Raw genomic sequence first — 17,592 nt, forward strand, 5'->3', positions numbered from 1 at the left:
CCCCTGGTAGAACATAAGCATAGCTATGCCTAAATCATCCCCAAGCAGTGGCTGTCCAACCTCTCCTTGAACAACTCTAGTGATGGAGAGTCCACAGCTTCCCTAGGCAGTATTTTCCACCGCCTCACTGTTCTAACAGTGAAGAAGTGTTTCTGGATATCCAATATAAACTTACTTTGTTACAACTTCAAACCATTGGTCCACATCCTCCTCTCTGCAGCAAGAGAGAAAAGGTGCTTTACCTCTTCTTTATGGCAGCACTTCAAGTATTTGAAGACTGCTATCCTGTCCCCTCTTAAGTACCTTTTCTGCAAGCTGAACATACCTAGCTCCTTCAGTCTGTCCTCAAATGACCTGTTTTCCAAATCCTTGTTGATCTTTGTTGCCTGCCGACGCTCTCTGACTTCTCCACAACCTTTTTAAAATGTGGAATTCAAAATGGCACACAGTACTCCAGATGAGGCCTAAGCTGTGCTGAGTACAGATGCACTAACACCTCCCATGTCTTGCACCTAACACTTCTACTGATGCATCCAAAAAATGCATTCACCTTTTGTGCAGCTGCATCACCCTGCAGACTCATATTAAGTCTGTGATATACCAAGACTTCCAAGTCCTTTTCCATAGAGCTTCCATCCAGCCAGGTGCCCCCTATTTTGTATCTGTGATTTTGATTATTCTTCCCAAGGTGTAGCACCTTGCATTTGTCCACATAGAACTTCATCCTGTTAGCTGTAGCCCAACTTTTCAATCTGTTAAGGTTCTTCTGAATTTTTCTTGCATCTTCCAATGTGTTCACAATTCTTCTCAGTTTCATGACATCCACAAACTTACTCACAAACCTTTCTATGCCAGCATCCAAATGATTAATAAACATTGTAAAACAATTGTGCATTGATCTAAACTATTTCATGGCTTGAAATAAAGTGAAATTTTATCCTATAACAGCTTATTTAAAAAATTGCATGGGCTATAACATCCAATTCTGAAATAAAACTAGAACTGTAACTGATACATTGGAGTTATAGTTATCAAAACACATATAAATTCCACGCGAAAGCTCATTCTAGCACTGGAAGAGAGAGGATATTTTCCCAAGGAACAGTGCCCAGGGAGTCCAGCTTTTCTACAGATGTATCACATAAATTACTTTCTTTGTGGTGGAGTTTTTCCTTCTGCTTCCTCCCATGAAAGGACTTCAAAGTAAGGCAGAGATCAAACCAATCCCCATGTCAATCACTGAGAGTCATAAACTTCTGTAACATACCCTGGAGCATCTAATTAAATTGTTTACCAATCACCCCTTAGAGATTTAACCAGGGAATGTAGGGGTAGGTCTAATAAAGGAAATAGGCACCTAATCTCTAGACACTGGGCATGTCTACACGTGCCCCCCATGGTGCAGTTGTTACTATGCCATCTCAGCAGTGCACAGTTATTTTTAGCAGCTATGTCGCCATAGCGATGCACTATAACAAGGTAGCTCATTGCTACGGCAACATAGTAGCGGTGTCACCATTTGTGCCTATCAATGCTACATTACCATAGTAATGAGCTACATCACTGCAGCTCGTTGCTATAGTGACATAGCATCTGGTGTAGATGTGTCCACTGTGCTGCCAAAGTTTTAGTGTATGTCCCCCAGAGTGGACTGTAGACTCTAATGGCAATCAATGTGACTCCCTATACAGGGCATGGAGTAAGTTGGATGCCTCTGAATGTCAATACAAAATATCCTTCATATTAAGTTAGGGGCTGCATAGAGCTAACCAGGATGAAATGATGAATGCAAGGGTATGTCTAACTTTCTGCCCCTTTATTGAGCTTAGATACCTGACTCAGCTGCAGAGAGGAACCTCATCCACTTCAGAGCCAGGAGCCAAAGCCCTCTCCTGAATGTCACTGCTTTGTTATAAAACACAACCAGATGACAAGGTGGCACTTGCCAGCTGACAAAAGACCCAGCTTCAGATCCCCTCTGAGTCCCAGAGGTTCAAACCTTCGTTTTTCCAAGAGTTCTCTGCACAACGCTACTGGCCACACTGGCTGTAGTGTGGTGGCTTTCCAGCCACCTGGTGAAGGTGGGCCACTGTGCTGCCTTGAATGTGAGAATCAAAACACAGAGAGCAGGACCTGAACCAGAGTCACCAGATCTAATGAAAACATTAAACCGAAAATGTCTGGGATCAGATCAACCAGTACTAAATTCTGCTTTGCCCCTATTGGGTAGGTAGAAGTGGTAGCTAGGAGTATGCCACTTGCTGTACCTACTCTGAATCCTGGATGTTTTGAGAGGGAAAGGCAACATTATGTCTGTTGCTGCAGTCTACTGCACTCTGACAATTCCCGGGCAACAGCATGGGTCTGGAGGACTGTTCCTGCCAGTTTAAGAAAGAATTGCTCCATAACTTGAGCAGAGGCTGGCTTAGACCCTGATAAACCCCAAGATTGAAGGTTAAGAGTCACTTTTTTGTCTTCCTACACTCAGCTGTGCTAACCCTGAATGCAGGTGCTGATCAGATTCCTAACATATGCTCCTGGAATCTGCCCTTCACTGAAATCAGGGAAAAAGAGCCATTAACTTTGATGAGAGCAAGATAGAGCCCTAAATGAGCAACTAGCATTACAGATTTAACAGTAGCTACATTTTTCTACACTGAGGGGAAAACACGCCACTATTGAGGCAATGCAGAATGACATGATTCTGGTGAAAAGGATCTGGAATTTCAAAATACTGACATCATGATGCAGTCTTTTACAATCTCTGAAGGCTACACTTAATCTGACATTTTAATGTCCCACTCATCCTTATCACATACCAAGGGCAACTCGTGCTGCTGATGCATCATAATTGATCCAAAATGACACCCATGATAAAATGGTAATCAGTATTGAGGGCATGTAGGTCTGAAGAATAAAGTATCCAATGTTTCTCTTCAACTTAAAGCTCAGTGACAGTCTTGGATAGGCACCTAAGAAAGAAGGAAAAAATAGCATTATTTATATTGAAGACAGGCACTAAAGACAAAACTCTTTTCTTTAGTTTCCATAGAAACTGAAGCTTGCACACTTGATGGGGTATCTGTAGAACAGTAGGGAAAATGAATTTAATATATTATTGGTTAGCTGAATTCATGACATTCAAACGAAAGCTAGGTATGCAAGCAATTTAAATTTTCAGAAGAGGAGTGACAGCAAGCTTGATTTTTAACTATCAAACAATAGGCTGAGCATTGGCTAATTTTTAAAAACAGATGTGTATGCACATTATTTTGCTAAGAGGATTAGCCTACTTTAAAGTCTGTCAATTTTGAATTGTTTATTATTTGCACAAAATAGTTATTCTTCAGCTGGCACTTACATAAACGTGTGCTGTCTAAAGTGTCAGAAAAAAAATCTATTAAAATAATATTTAGAAAAGGACTCATGGCCTATTCAAAGCCCTTCATCGTCAACTCAGGCTTCTATACAATTTGGCAAAATGTTTTCTCTGAAACATTTTTGACCAAAAAAGGGAGATTTAGGAAAAAGAAATAATTTTGCAAGTTCATGTAAACCTGAGTAAATTGTTTCAGGCAGGAGAGGAAAAAACAATAATGCTGAAATACTTTGTTTTGATATTTTTAAACAGAACTTTTTGGCTTTCTTATTTAAAATTGTTGCATATCAAAATGTGCCTCACTTTTATTAAACATATTTTTAAAACATCTGTTTAATTCTTCAAGAAACAAATGTTGGATTCTTGGACATTTTCAAAATATTGTATTGCTGTCAATATAAAATGAGTTTTTTGGGTTTTTTTGTTTTTCAGTTTGAGCAAAAAATCTGTTATTTCCAATGCTCTATGCTTCCATTATTATCTGTGGTCTGATATTTCTGACTACCAATGAAACTGCTCCAATCATGTTCTCTGCTCTACAAACAATTTCTTAACACATCAAGGCCCAATCCTCCAAAAAGGGTTGATCCTATATCAATTTCCACTGATTTTAACTGGACATTATACATTTCATCATGTTCCAAAATTCGAATACAATAAAAGCCGTAGCACTTCTGGCTGTGTGTCTGTCTATCCATAATGCTCTGGGCCAACTGTGCATGTGCCTCCCCTTACTGACAGATGGACACATGGGTGGAGGTAGAGGTGGAGGCGGCCAGAGTGTGCTCTGCTGCACCAGGGAAGGGGAAGACGAGGGAAGCTGGAATGGGGGTGTGCAGACAGTGCCCATCAGCTGCAGCATGTGGCCATGGGGTGGGGCACACCCCCCACACCCATGTGGAACCCTGCAGCTGCGCCCCCACACTCCCCTGAGGGGATTGACTGTCAGATGTGGCTGTGGGGCATGCTGGGTAGGGGAGGAGCATGGGGTTGGGGGGGGCACACAGCCACAGGGCGCCATGCAGGGAGCCTTCACTGAGGGTGCGGAAGCACCTGCTTGATGCAGCATGAAGCTGTGGCATGCCCCCCACACCACTCCCCTTGCGGCACCCTGGAACTGTGTGCCATGCTTCCATCACTCCAGCGTGGCACCCACCCATGCACCCCGTGTCACACCCTGGCACAGCTCCCTGCACCACACAGGTGCAGCCTGTGGACACTCCCCATGCCATGCCCCATGATCATGCAGCGAGGCCCCCAAGTGCCCCATGGCACACACCGAGGCTGCTGCCCCTGCCACATGGCTGCAGCTGGCAGGCATTCCTCACGCCCCTGAACCATGGTCCTTCCCTTGTGATGCCTCATGGTTGCGCGCCACATGTCCCGGTGCAGCTATGCATAACGCGCCCCCACACGCCCTGTGCCATACCCTAGGGCCACTCCCTGTGCCACGTGGTGTGGGGAGAGGGAGTGGAGTGGGGCTGGACCCAGAGCAGCAACACAACCCAGAACAGCAGGGGGGTGGGGGGCAGGGAGCACTACAGAACCTGGAGCGGTGGTGGGAAGGGGGGCAGGGCCAAATGCGGGCCTCCATCCCCGCTCTGCCCCTCCCCCCATCATTCATTATGGGCATTTTGCTAGTTAGGCCACTAAATAAGCAAAGATTTGCAAACTTTATCTGAAAAGGATGGTGTATATTTTCAAATGCATGCTTGCCCCTGAATATTTGCTTTATTTAACAGAGTTGGTCAAAATCTTCACTAAACACATAGTAGATATATTTGATCCTTGTGATGATTTGAGTCAGAAGTGAATTTTAAGGGATGGTTGGCTGTCTCAGTTCATGAATGGAAAAACGTTGGTGACGGAATTTATCTCACTGAGGGAACCAGGCTGAATTTTGCTATTGAGCAGAACAGTCTATGCTTTTTTGGCAAACAATCCCTCAAAGCATCAGTTAGCTTTATTACCTTCATTTTCTAATGAACAGTACCTCACTTCCAAGGATAAACTCTCTCCTTCAAACCATGCCCATTTTTCTGCAAACAAAGCTTCACTCTTTCTAACAAAGCTGCCTAGATTATCTTATTTCTTCAGCCTATGTAACTGAAACTGAAGCATACTTCAGCCCCCTCTTAAAACAAAGTATGTTTAAAAATATAGGAGGGACTGAACAACCTCCTACTTGGTAAAACAGTCAGGGAAGGAGCAGGCTTTGCCTCTCACAGGTCACTTGCATTCCGTCTTAGCATCCCTGAAAACTATTGTTACTAGGGCTGGTTAGATATTTTATAAGAACCCAAAGTTTGGTTGGAAAACCCCAATTCATTGGACCTGGAATGTTTTCTTCAAAATATCTTAGGTTCCATAAATTATGGCTGAATCTAAGAGGGTTTTGAACAGCACCCTGCTTGGATGTCCAGAGTCTCTCTCAGGCTGGGAACCTTAGAAGCTCTGAGACACAGTTCTACAAGGCACATCTACCATGAAGCCAGGAAGATCCTTGTCTTTAGTTCTAAGACATCTCCTTAGAAGGTCTGCCCTAGAGCTAGGAACCCCTGGCTTTACAACGATCTGTCTAAGGGAGGAGATGCACCACATAGACTACATCAGTGCCAGAAACTCTGGCATACCAGGATCAAAAGCCATGAGCGTCCCAATTCTAACAAGGGCTTGGTTCCCAACTCTGCTACAGTGTGCTTGGAAGCCCTGATCACCCTGATCAGAACTGAAGCTCTCAGAGACTCAGGTATCCCTGTTACAGAGCCTGAACTCAGAGCGTGGAAGTCATGTGATAAGCTTCCAGGCTTGCTGGTTCTATAACAATCTCCAAGGGCAGGCTGCACAAAAGCCACATGTGCAGTTCACCTAGCCCAGGGCTGCTTCAGGAAATTGATGTTCATGTCATTTTCACAGCTGTTCTTAGCAACAAAACCGACACAAATGTCAATTTCACTAAGTGGCTATAGAGTCTTGAAATCCTGTTTGGTTTCTGAAACACAATATTTTAGTTTCTCCAGAATACAAATGTATCAGCATTTGTGATTCAAGGGAAATTTCAGACTTTATACATATCTATTTAGATCATTTGTGTGGGTGTGTGCATGTGCGCATATATGAATGTGTGTGTTTGTATGGCAGACATTTTATTTTAAGACTAATCAAAATTTTTACAAGTATTTTGTCCAAGTGAAGACACCACATCTACAAGCTTTTCTGAGATTTGTTAAATAGTGCCTGTCCCTGAAACTACCAGGTTCTAAGTTACCTTAGCCCATATTATTTCATCACTTTCACAGGTTATTAATTAGGCTTTTCTTCTCTGATTCTCTTGCTCTGTACAGCCCACAGGACTCTGTAAGGTATGGATGAGAATGAAGATTGTTCTGAAGGGAGCTGACTTTTGTTTTTTTATATGGAAGGTCTCTAGAAAAAGAGGTTTCTTCCTTATGTAAACAAGGATGCATGGCCAAAACTTTGTATATTGAACGAGAATTCAAACGGCATTTATATCTGATGATTGATTTCCTCGCTTGCTTAGCATTAAAGGTGTCACTGGATAACCTTTTGTTAATTATGGCATGCTACATTTAGAAATTAATTACTTGGCAAGTCTAGCTTAATTACTAGGCAAGTCTAGCTGTTACCGTATTTCTTAGCATACCATATGTACCTTGTTTTTGATGAAGAAAAAAAGAGTTATGACTAAACAGAACAGGGAGACATAATTAGCCGTGTCAATCTGAAGTCAGTCAGAAGACCGGGTAGATATGCACCTTTAGGGACCAACTGAATAAGATATATAAAGAGAACACAAGCCTTTGTGAACCCATGTTCACTTCAGCTGATGCTGTGAACTTCACCAGATGAAGTCAACTTGGGTTCACAAAAGCTTGTGCTGCCTCTATATACCTTATTTAGTTAGTTTTTAAAGGTTCATATCTATCCTGCCTTCTGCACATATCAGGGATAGAGATTAATCTTCAGCTCACTCACCCTCTCTTTCCTGCATAGGCAAAAGCTATACTTTTAACGCTTTTAAAGGTGAACTGCCAGCCAAATGTGAACTTGTAGCTGCTACTGAAGACTGGATTCCAGGGATGGGTAACAGATTTTGAAAGCACCAAAATAGTCAGCAAGGTTAAGAAATAGGAGAGTAGAGAACAGGAACAGTTAGCAGACAGCAAAGTTATCAAAGAAAGCATGCTTGATTAGTTGTTGAACATTAAGATCATTAAGAAGAAGAGGAGATGGTTGACATCTGTTGAGTGAAGAGCTTTTAACCATTAGAATTGCCAGACATCCGGTAGATTATAATAAATCATGAAGTCAATTGACTCTATCACTACTGCCTGCATGGAAATGCCATTTCTGCTTCCAGACAACTAGTTTTAAGCTTTGAGTGGAGAAGGACTCAAATGGTGCAAGCACACTGCTGCACCCCCCCCACTCTCCTGACCTCTGCTCCTCCCTCCAAGCAGTTAAAAGAGAAGGAAAAGAATAATCTCCATGCTCCTATCTGGGCATAAAAGTTGCTCCCTCACCCTTAAAACATGCACCCAACTAATTTTTGGGAAAAAGGTGAGTGTGGTATGCAGATAAATACAATAATATTTTACTGAAACTGCATTATTACTGTTGTTGTTGTTGTTTTCCCTAAAGAATGGCCTAGAGAACAGTATATTGTCTAAGGGCCAGATTCAGGTACTTTTCTTTCCATTGAGTAGTACCTGTTGATTTCAATGGTATAATTTAAAGAGTACAGTACAGAAGAGGGAGTGGAAGAATATGGTCTTAACTATATAGGGATAACAACATGACTGAGAATGCTGAAAGGAAAATGAATAGTTAATCAATATCTGAGTACAAAAAAACCTTCATTTATTTAACTGCTTGGTAAAAAGCAATTACTTGTTTCTGTTTCAATTTCATTAAAAGCCAGCAAGCTGAGCTGAAATACCTAGCTCCGAGGCTAAATTAGTCTCTTGCTGTTTTATCCAAGTAGAAACCAAGATAACAGAGTTGGTCAGTTACAGAATTCTTATTTAAATCTGCTCTTCTGGGATATTTATTTAGCTAATTGGAAATGTACTTTAAGATTGATCTCTCAGAACATGCCAAATAATTAATTTTCAAAACCTATTAAGGGTACCTTCCTTTTTCAAACAAGGAGATAATTTGACTAGAGATTACTATGAAGTTTTCAGTCAAAGTGGGTTATGTTTTTCTTTTCCTGAACAGCCTCTGTTGTACATTTTACCTGGACAGCAATATATATACATATTTCTTTTGCAGGACCCCTTTAAATGTTTAGTCCTTTGCAGTGGAAAACCCTCATGGTTGTAAAATAAAAACTTTCCTGAGATTCTGCACTTTTCCCAAATGAAGAATGAACACTTTAATTTTAAGAATAAAGGCAAGAGTTCTGATGACAACCATACTTTTTTTCTATAGCATTGAAATTGGACTTTTTAAAAAAAAAGTACTGTCTAGCAACTTATCTTAATGTCACATCCTCATCTAGAAATTGTGTGCAACCACATTATAGAGTGAGCAACAGTTGGAATTAGGAGTACTGTGAAAGTTGAATAGTTTGGTAGCCAGAAAGTAGCTGAAAGCCAAGGATGACATTTTCCAGGCAGCCTAGCTGATCTGAAGACCTAATTCCCATCCATTTCAATAGACAGAGGCATCCAAGTACCAGAACATCAGCCACTATCTATGTCTTTTTCCTTGTTGTCCTTGTCTCTTAGTTGTAACTATGGAAACCGAGCTTCAAAATATTTTGCACAAGAACATACAGCACTGCTTCTACATGAAGCACAGAAAGAATAACTCACTTTATTTAAAAATGACTGTTTATACAACAGCTTTTTAATGCGTCTGAAGTGGTCTTTTATTTTTCCATAATCTGTCAAATTATTACTCTATTGACATCTTATCTACACAGGAATTCTTCTCAAAGAACTATCTAATATCTGCCTTTGACTCTCTGAAAGGCTAATGTAAAAATGAATTGCACCAGCTTTCTTTCCACAGAAAACAGAGGGACTCATTATCCAGGGAAATTTGGTGAGTCTACAGAGGTTGCGTCTACACGTGCCCCTGACTGTGCATTTGTTACTGCACAGTCATTTAATACTTGCTTTAGCAAGTACTAAAAAACCTCAATTACTGCACAGTCCAGCCGTGCACAAGTCGTCTCTGACCCTACTGCACTGTAGCAACTAGCAGTAGCATCAGAGTCATTATTTGTACGTGTCAACATTACGCCGCCATAGTGCCAAGCTACGTCACCATAGCTCATTGCTACAGTGACGTAATGTCATGTGTAGACATGCCCAGAGAGAAGTAAAACATCTTGAAGTTTTCTCCAAACCTTCTAGAGGGCAGCCACAGTCATTAACAACAAAAACTACAATAACAACAACAATAAACTATAAGCCCTTACTGGCTTAATAAGCTGGTTGTATGACAGAAGTAGGTTTTGAGGAAGAATTTGAAAAACGGCACATTGGCTTTTTGCATGATGCAGTTGAGATTTTCCATGTTTGGAGATTTTAGTGGTAGAAAGCATGAAGATAGTTTTGTGAAAGACATATGATGACTTCTTTGGATAGCAATATACTAGTGCCACATTGGATTAAACTTGAGGCTCTATGTCCTGTCTCCATCAGTAGCAAGCACTAGGTGCTTAAGAAGTTACAAAACACTTCACAACTGACCATAATAGTGGTATAACTAGCCCGCTAAAAGTGTCTCAGCTTTATCTCTAAGCCTTGCACTATCTTAAACTTTAAAACATGAAATTTTATATCTCCTCTAAATTTTTGTTAGAAATAACTATGATAATTCTGATATATAAATATCAAGTCCTATTTTTATTTCCTCTGCAATCCCTTAGAGGTTGTTATCTCATACTTCTTTGGATTTCTCTTTTATCTAAGTTTAACAGGTCTCTCTCTTTCTACATTATTCCTGATTCCATCATAAAAGCATTTCTCACTTATTCAGACTAAAACTTGGCTTTATACTGTCCTAAAATCCTCTCTAAGTCTCCCATAATGAGCAAAAAAAAAGATGTTCTCCATCAGTTACACGAAGCAAATATTTTAAAAGGCAGAAATATGTGTGAGATAAACAGTCGCTGCCAGGAAATATGGTTGCGGAAAGGAAAAAATGCATAAAGGACTGATGAAGGATTAGGGAAATTGCTTTTTTCCATTTAAACAAAAGCTTTTTCTTTATAATTATAAGCAAAAGAGACATGAAACTGCTTGACAAACAAATTCCCTTCAATTACACTCCCAGCAATACGTATATTTTGTTCTGAAATGCAGTGGGATTGCTGTGTTCTTTGAAGCAGATGCTGCATGCAAAGAGTGTATGAAGTGGTTGCTGTAAACATCTATGTTTAGTTTGTCAAAGTGCTTTGAAAGAATAGGTGCAATAGGCAGCATGCTTTTGTGGTCTAACAACCTAGAGCTCCTCAGCTGTCATCCTAGTCTTGCCAGTGTCTCACGGTGTGTCTTTAGCAGGTCATACAGCCAAAATTCACATGTGGGTGCCTAAAGTTACACTCTTCAATACATGCTGCACTTAGTCACATCTATAACTACCTTTTGTTAATGTTGAAGATCTGTATTAGGAACCTTCCCAGAGATCAGGCCCCTATTAAGGGGAGGGGTGAGTCTGCAGACTATAGTAGGCCTTAAACTGTTTAATGGCAATATGGCATATCATTTGCTTGACCAAAGTTTATGTAAGAGCAGAAGAGGAAAAGGAAATGAGCAGGCAAGAGAATGTCAAAGGTGAAAGCAGTTTTAGAAAGTTCAAGAAAGACAGGTTAAAAAGAACTAGGCTAAAAGTTGCTTAGCCTGCTTTTAGAGGTTTGATGCCAGTCAGAGCTGGTTTAGGATAGGACATGGCTCCAAGAAGGGTCAATAGGCATATGAATATTAATTACAATAGAACCTATCAAGGACATTTCTATATTTTTAGTCTTATTTAGTAAGATTCAGAAATGAGGCCAGGTAATAGAGTAAAAAAGCTGTGGCCAATGATAGACACAGACTGAAAACTGAAGGGGGGCCTCCCATAACACAAGATCACAGCCTTCAAGGCAGACGGGCTGTCTAGCACAAGACCAACAGGGGCCCAGAGTCTAGGAAACAGCCTGGGAAGCAAAGACGTATGTAACCATACTGTCCCATAACACTAGATAAGTGACACCAGGAACAAGGTCCCTGAAAGCAGGGGGGCTGAGTCCTGGTCTTGGGGGAACAGACCAAATTAGGAGAAGGCCTGGAAGGCTACGTGGACATGTGACCACAGAGAGAGAGCCAGCCACAGACAGCCATGGATGAAGAGTCATCAGGATTAACAAAGGGTCCCTCCTTTTGCCTGTCCCCTCCTTTGCCCCATGCCTCCCTGTCCTTCTCCGTTTTGCTCCCTGAGAAGGGTCCTCATTCCTATCCCTGTCCCGTGGGAAGGGTCCTCAAGGTCACCATGGACTGAGGGCATACCAGCAGTCCCTCTCATCCACCCCACTGGAGGGGGGCTGTGGGTCTTGGCATCCTACCTCCAGACTGCTGACACCTAAGAAAGAGAGTCTCAGAGTGGAGCCTGTATCTTGACCAGATGTACTTTGACTCTGATGACAGCCCTAGGATTGGTAGATATAGAATTATTTGATTGTTTGTATTGTTGCTTTTTTGTTTTTACTCTGTATCAATAAATTCGCCGATTATCGACTGGCAGGTGTTGTGGTTGGTCTGAGGGTTGTGCCCGCCGGGAACAAAGGTATAGGTGCCGGATTCAAATCCAGTGTCAACAACTATGTCTCTGGAAAGAAGTAGTCCTGCTTCATGGGTTACTGCATAATGGATTTACCAGATAACAATTTTTCTTAATGCAAGTATAGTTGGCAGCGCTATGACTGTATAGTAATATAAAATACTAGCATAATAACTGACATGTAAGGAAGTAAACTCTGTATGTACGCATGACAAACAAAAAATGAAAACACTTGCCTGTGGCAAAGACAACATTCCTTGACACCAATCTGTGTTCTACAATGGAGAACTGAGGAAGCTCAATTCTCTCTACACCAGTGACTGCATTATTTCCACCTCTCCAGTAAAACTCAATGTCATCTGTGGTATAGCCATCTGGAAACAGGGCAGAAAATATAAGGAAGAAAAATCACACCATGTTTTAACCATTAAACATCTAGTAGATGGTTTATCTTTTAAAAAGTTTGCAGACAGAATTAGGGCATAGCAGTTGAATTGTTGGATGCTATTTTATTCCTTATTGGGGATTTTCATATGTTATCATTTTGAGAGTGTGTCTTTAAGGAAGTCTTTATTACAGGGTCACAAAGATTGTTGCCTCCCCACTCTTTTTTTCTCTCCAAATAGTTCTTCTGAAATCTAGGGCAAAAATAAAAGAAACAGCATGATCAGGAAGTGTCTCCCCTCTAACACTCTATTCTAGGAACCTTATTACAGATGGTTGTAATGTAAAAAATCATGGGTACAGCTACATGTGTGCCTTACTGCAGAGTTCACTAGTAAGCCCCTCAGGAAATTAATTAACTCTGCCACAAAATAGTACTGTCGTGGACAAGTACTACCCTACGGTGCAGTAGTTACGTGCACTGAAACACACATGTAGATGGTGACCGGAGCTTGCTGGGGCATGCGGGTGCTACATTGTGGGGGGGCTGCCTGTACCCCAGCTAGCTATCCAATACCAAAACCAAGTGATGCTTTGTTAAATATCATAAGAGCTGGACTAGTCCATCAGTGCAAATTAATATCTTTTGGACAGGAATTTTCTTTGAGGTCCATTAACTCCAGTGGGAAAGGGACGAGAGCAAGTGTAAATGACACAAGGAGTTCAGGGTACCGTGTACTGATATTTTATGTATGCAGATGTTCCCAGTATTCTCCATCATGTCATAGAAATGGAGCAGTGGATCTTGAACTACAATTATAAAGCATCTGAATATTCCAATTACAGGAAATGACTAGGTTGAAGAGAGAATCTGTTTTTATGTAGAAGTGAATTCCAGATCATAAATGGGCCTATCTGACAGCCCAGGGGGTCCTGCAACAAGACCATTCATGCATAGTAAAACACACTGAAGGAAAATTCTCTCTCAATGTTTGTGCTGTTCAAAGTGAATCTGATTAAAATATGAACATCCATTCTCTCATGTTATAGATAAGCATCCAGTCACTGGCTCTGGCTAATCAGGCTGGAGTGATAAATTACTTCATTCAGTCTCCTAGCCCCATTTTTTATCAGCATTGCATACAAGCCTCAAATTAATAATTCCCTTACATTTTAAAGGAGGCAAAAAGTAAATAAATACAAATTAATTTTTTTTTAAGAATTGACACAAATTCATATATCTGTTAGACTATGTAAATAAAAACTCTCTGTTTGGCATGACTTGCATTTATTTATATACATACAGCTTTCAATTTCCAGAGTACAGTTCTGTTCATCCAGTGGGTATCTTCTCAAGTCCATCATACAAGCAGCAGTAGTTGTGATTCTGAAATGCCAAAAATCAAATAGAATAATTCTTGTTTTTAAAGTGAGGGAACGTTGAAAAAACCTACATCTCTGAACCTGTAACTGCAGGCTTTATTTTGAGCACTACTTTATCACGTGAGCGGTTACATTAACTTCAACAGGACCACTCATTCTGGGTTACTTGTGAGTAATCCCTCTAGGGTTCAATGGTTTTATTTGCATATGTAAATACTATTCAAACATTTGTTAGGCTTGACAGAAGGCAGGGTAGTGTTGGACCTGGTAGACTAACCAAATCAGAGTTACATAAGGTTTTATGAGCAACAGCTTAATCTGTCATATAATGCTATGTGATAAAGCTGTATGTGCTTCTAGAGTTCTCTCATAAAGTGAACCATTGCTCACAGAGGATTATGTATCTGTGATTCAGTTACTCTCTAAGGTGCAACTCCACCATACCTTCTACTTGACTTGAGATTAACATGGCTGACTACCTCTCTCTTCTTATTTGTCAGGACTGAAGGACCCGGCTTTCTATCAGAAAGTGAAAAGCAGTAAAAGTTTTCTACAAATAATAGGATGATCAGATCTCTGTGAACAAAAGATTTTGGTGCGTTAGTACTTCTGAAATATAAAAAAACAATTTGTTGAACTGAAAAGGTGAAAAAAAAATCTTTTTTTTTGCCGCTTTGTTGCAGGTGGACTGAAGTTTTAAGTGAATTAAAATTCAGTATATTGAGAGTTTTTTTAAATAAACAGGGAAGTTCTGAAATGAAATAAAAATCCAAATTTCAACAAGAAGGAAATAATTTGGCTTTTTTTGCTTTTTATTTCCAAGACAAGTAAAATATTTTGAATCAATATGGGCAAATCTGGCTTGCTTTTTTGCCTATGTAAAGTTTCAGCTGAAAAATGTTAGGCTGCTCTAATGATGATTTTTTCTTTACTGTGTTACAGTTTTGTCCAGTTTCTTTTTTTACTGACATACCACACAGCTTTACCAAGACCTTTAAACAAAGAAATGTGAAACACAGCACGAATGAGAGAATGAATTCAAAATGAGGACGCCTAATTTGAATGTAATACCACCTTTTCTCTTATTCCTAAAGTTACCATATTTTTCTAATAAGTTTTAAGCAAATATCTAATTAGTGATCGCTACATTCAAATGAGTTTGTCTATCAATTTAAGATAAAAATAATAAAATATGTATATGCAGTAAAAAACAGGTCACATCAATTATATTAAGACTTTCATCATTAGAACAGAATTTTAAAATTAATGTATTAATATATGAGTACTGCCATTTAGATTCTTATTCAGCAGAGTATTTAAGCGCATGCTTGGCTTTAAAAATTCTTCAAGGTCTGCTGAATTGAGGGCTAAACCATGAACAAGAATTATGGAAATCCATCATGCTAACATTGGCTTCATGTGAACTTTATACTTATACTATCTTTTGTGTTTGCCAAAGTACAGATTCTAAAACCAAAAACGTTTTTTCCTTAACAGCCTTGAAAACCCTCACCAGCCTGTCAAGATAGCCTGATGCTTAGGACCACAATTTCAAAGGCACAAGAAAGCAGTTAAAGTTACCCATTACACTTAGACCATACTAAGGGTACTTAAAATTAGGGCTGTTCAAAGCTTTGGTGCCCCAAATTGGATTCGGCAGAAATTCAGCTTGATTAGGTGGCCAAATCTCCAAATACAAAACAAATCAGAGGACCCTTTAATCTCTCTAAATTGAATCAGAATCCTCTAGAGAGATTTGGAGAGATTCAGACATAGACACAGTTTTAAATGTTTTTTTCTACATATCTCTAGGTAGCAGGGGCTCGTGAGTGCTGCGATGCTGGGGTACATGGAGCATCCCACAGGAGTTCAGGGGGGTCCACAGCGAACTTAGTAGCAGACCCAGAAGTGGGAGCACATGGCCAGCCTCCCCAACACCCCCTGGCTCAGTGACTGGTGCCTCTTGGGTCTGGGGGGCACCCGGGGTCCCCTGTGGCCAGTCGCTGAGCCAGGAGGGCACAAGGGGTCCCCTGGCATGCTCCCCGGCAGACCCAGAAGTGGACCAGAAGTACTTCCGGTCCGCTTCCAGATTCACCACCAAGCACATGGAGGGGCCCCCTGCACTCCTGTGGGACACTCCATGTGTCCCAGCATCGTGAGCCATGCTTGCTACCTCAAGGTATGTAGAAAAAACTTTTAAAACTGTGTCTATATCCAAATCGCTGATTCTCTGAATCAGCATTGAATCTTCAGATTTGGATTTGGCCGAATTGAATCAGGGACAGTGATCTGAATCAACAAATCAAATCACTGTCCCTGACTCGGGCTGAATCCGAATCCAAATTGAATAGGGCCTGCTTCACACACTCCTACTTAAAATGTGAGTGTCCCCATGTTAAAGTTTATTACTTCATGCAAAATGCTCTCTGAGCATCAAAAAGTTATGCCACTTCAGGGGAGGGTTAACTCTGGGCCATGCTACCTTGATCATGTTAGGGTAACTACAGTCTGCTCCACAGAGGTAAAATGAGTAATATGTAGTCTTTCAGCATCTCAGGATGTACTGCACTGAGTTCTACCATCTCCTGTTCTGTAGATGAACTTTCCACACTCTTGGAAGTGGAGCCACCAAGGTTTAGCACAGTAGCATGCTTCTCCCACTCTCAGGGGCTCCATGCTCTCACTGCACTAAATCTCAGGGAATTCATACAGAAAGCACAGTCCTCTCCCCACCTCCAACCCCAGGATGGGAACCTTAAGCCACCTGGCCATGGGAGAGCTGGCAGCAGTTGAGTGAAATGGGTCAGACAGCACAGGAAAATTTCAATTAACTTCTAGTAACTGAGGTCGACTGAACTTTTCCATGGCTTTTGCTGGGATCCAGGCAAAAGGTGCAGCCTCTCTGGAGAAGGATTGGGTGGCAGAGATGATTTTGGGGGAGAGCAGTCAGCAGGGGTCAATGGAGAGCTCCCTGCAGCAGAGCCTCCCCTATCACCCCACTGCTCCAGGATGGGAACATGGAGGCCTGTGGAGGGACACCACAGTCCCATGCCCCATGCCTTTCTAACTCCAAGCTCTTTGCTCCCACCACTGCATCTTCCCTCCCTTCTACCCCCTTTCCCTCCTCCCCAGAGCAAAATATAGCTCAGGTGTCCTGGCTCCTAGCCATGCCCCTGCTTAGCAGCCATTTAGTAGCAAGTCAGAGCTGGGCAGGCAAGAAACAGTATTAACTCTTAATGTGTGACTGCTCAGATGTTCTAATTTTAATACCACTTGAAGATTTCACAGATATAGTATGGTCTAAGTGTAACATGTCATTTCATCTTAGTTTCCCCACTCTTGGAAATTTCAAAATGGCAAACCAAAGTTTAAAAAAATGGTAATCATTCAAAAGAGAAGGCTGAGAGGGGATCTTGTGGCCTGTTATAAACTGGTTAGGGGGGATCAGCAGGCGCTGGGGGAGTCCCTGTTCCCCCGAGCGCCGCAAGGAGTGACCAGGAACAATGGTCACAAGCTGGCGGAGGGAAGGTTTAAGTTGGACATCAGGAGGCGCTACTTCACGGTCAGGGCGGCTAGGGTCTGGAACCAGCTTCCAAGTGAGGTGGTGCAGGCTCCCACCCTGGGGGTTTTTAAGAGGAGGTTGGATGACC

The 17,592-nt window shown here is 41.3% G+C and overlaps 1 protein-coding gene across 2 annotated transcripts in view; it reads right to left on the reverse strand.

Annotated features, from left to right (window-relative positions):
• GABRB3 (gamma-aminobutyric acid type A receptor beta3 subunit) overlaps positions 1 to 17,592 on the reverse strand; it is a 247,162-nt gene that overhangs the window by 41,585 nt on the left and 187,985 nt on the right. For both annotated transcript variants that reach the window (XM_019525478.1, XM_019525477.1), the window contains exons 5-7: positions 13,864 to 13,946; positions 12,412 to 12,549; positions 2,820 to 2,972 (exon numbers count right to left, since the gene is read on the reverse strand). In XM_019525478.1, coding sequence (XP_019381023.1) covers positions 2,820 to 2,972; positions 12,412 to 12,549; positions 13,864 to 13,946 — 374 coding nt within the window. The remainder of the gene's footprint in view (positions 1 to 2,819; positions 2,973 to 12,411; positions 12,550 to 13,863; positions 13,947 to 17,592) is intronic.

This window comes from Gavialis gangeticus, unplaced genomic scaffold (genome assembly GCF_001723915.1).
Source record: "Gavialis gangeticus isolate Ggan-Ray unplaced genomic scaffold, GavGan_comp1, whole genome shotgun sequence".
In the NCBI taxonomy this organism is placed as follows: Eukaryota; Metazoa; Chordata; order Crocodylia; family Gavialidae; genus Gavialis; species Gavialis gangeticus.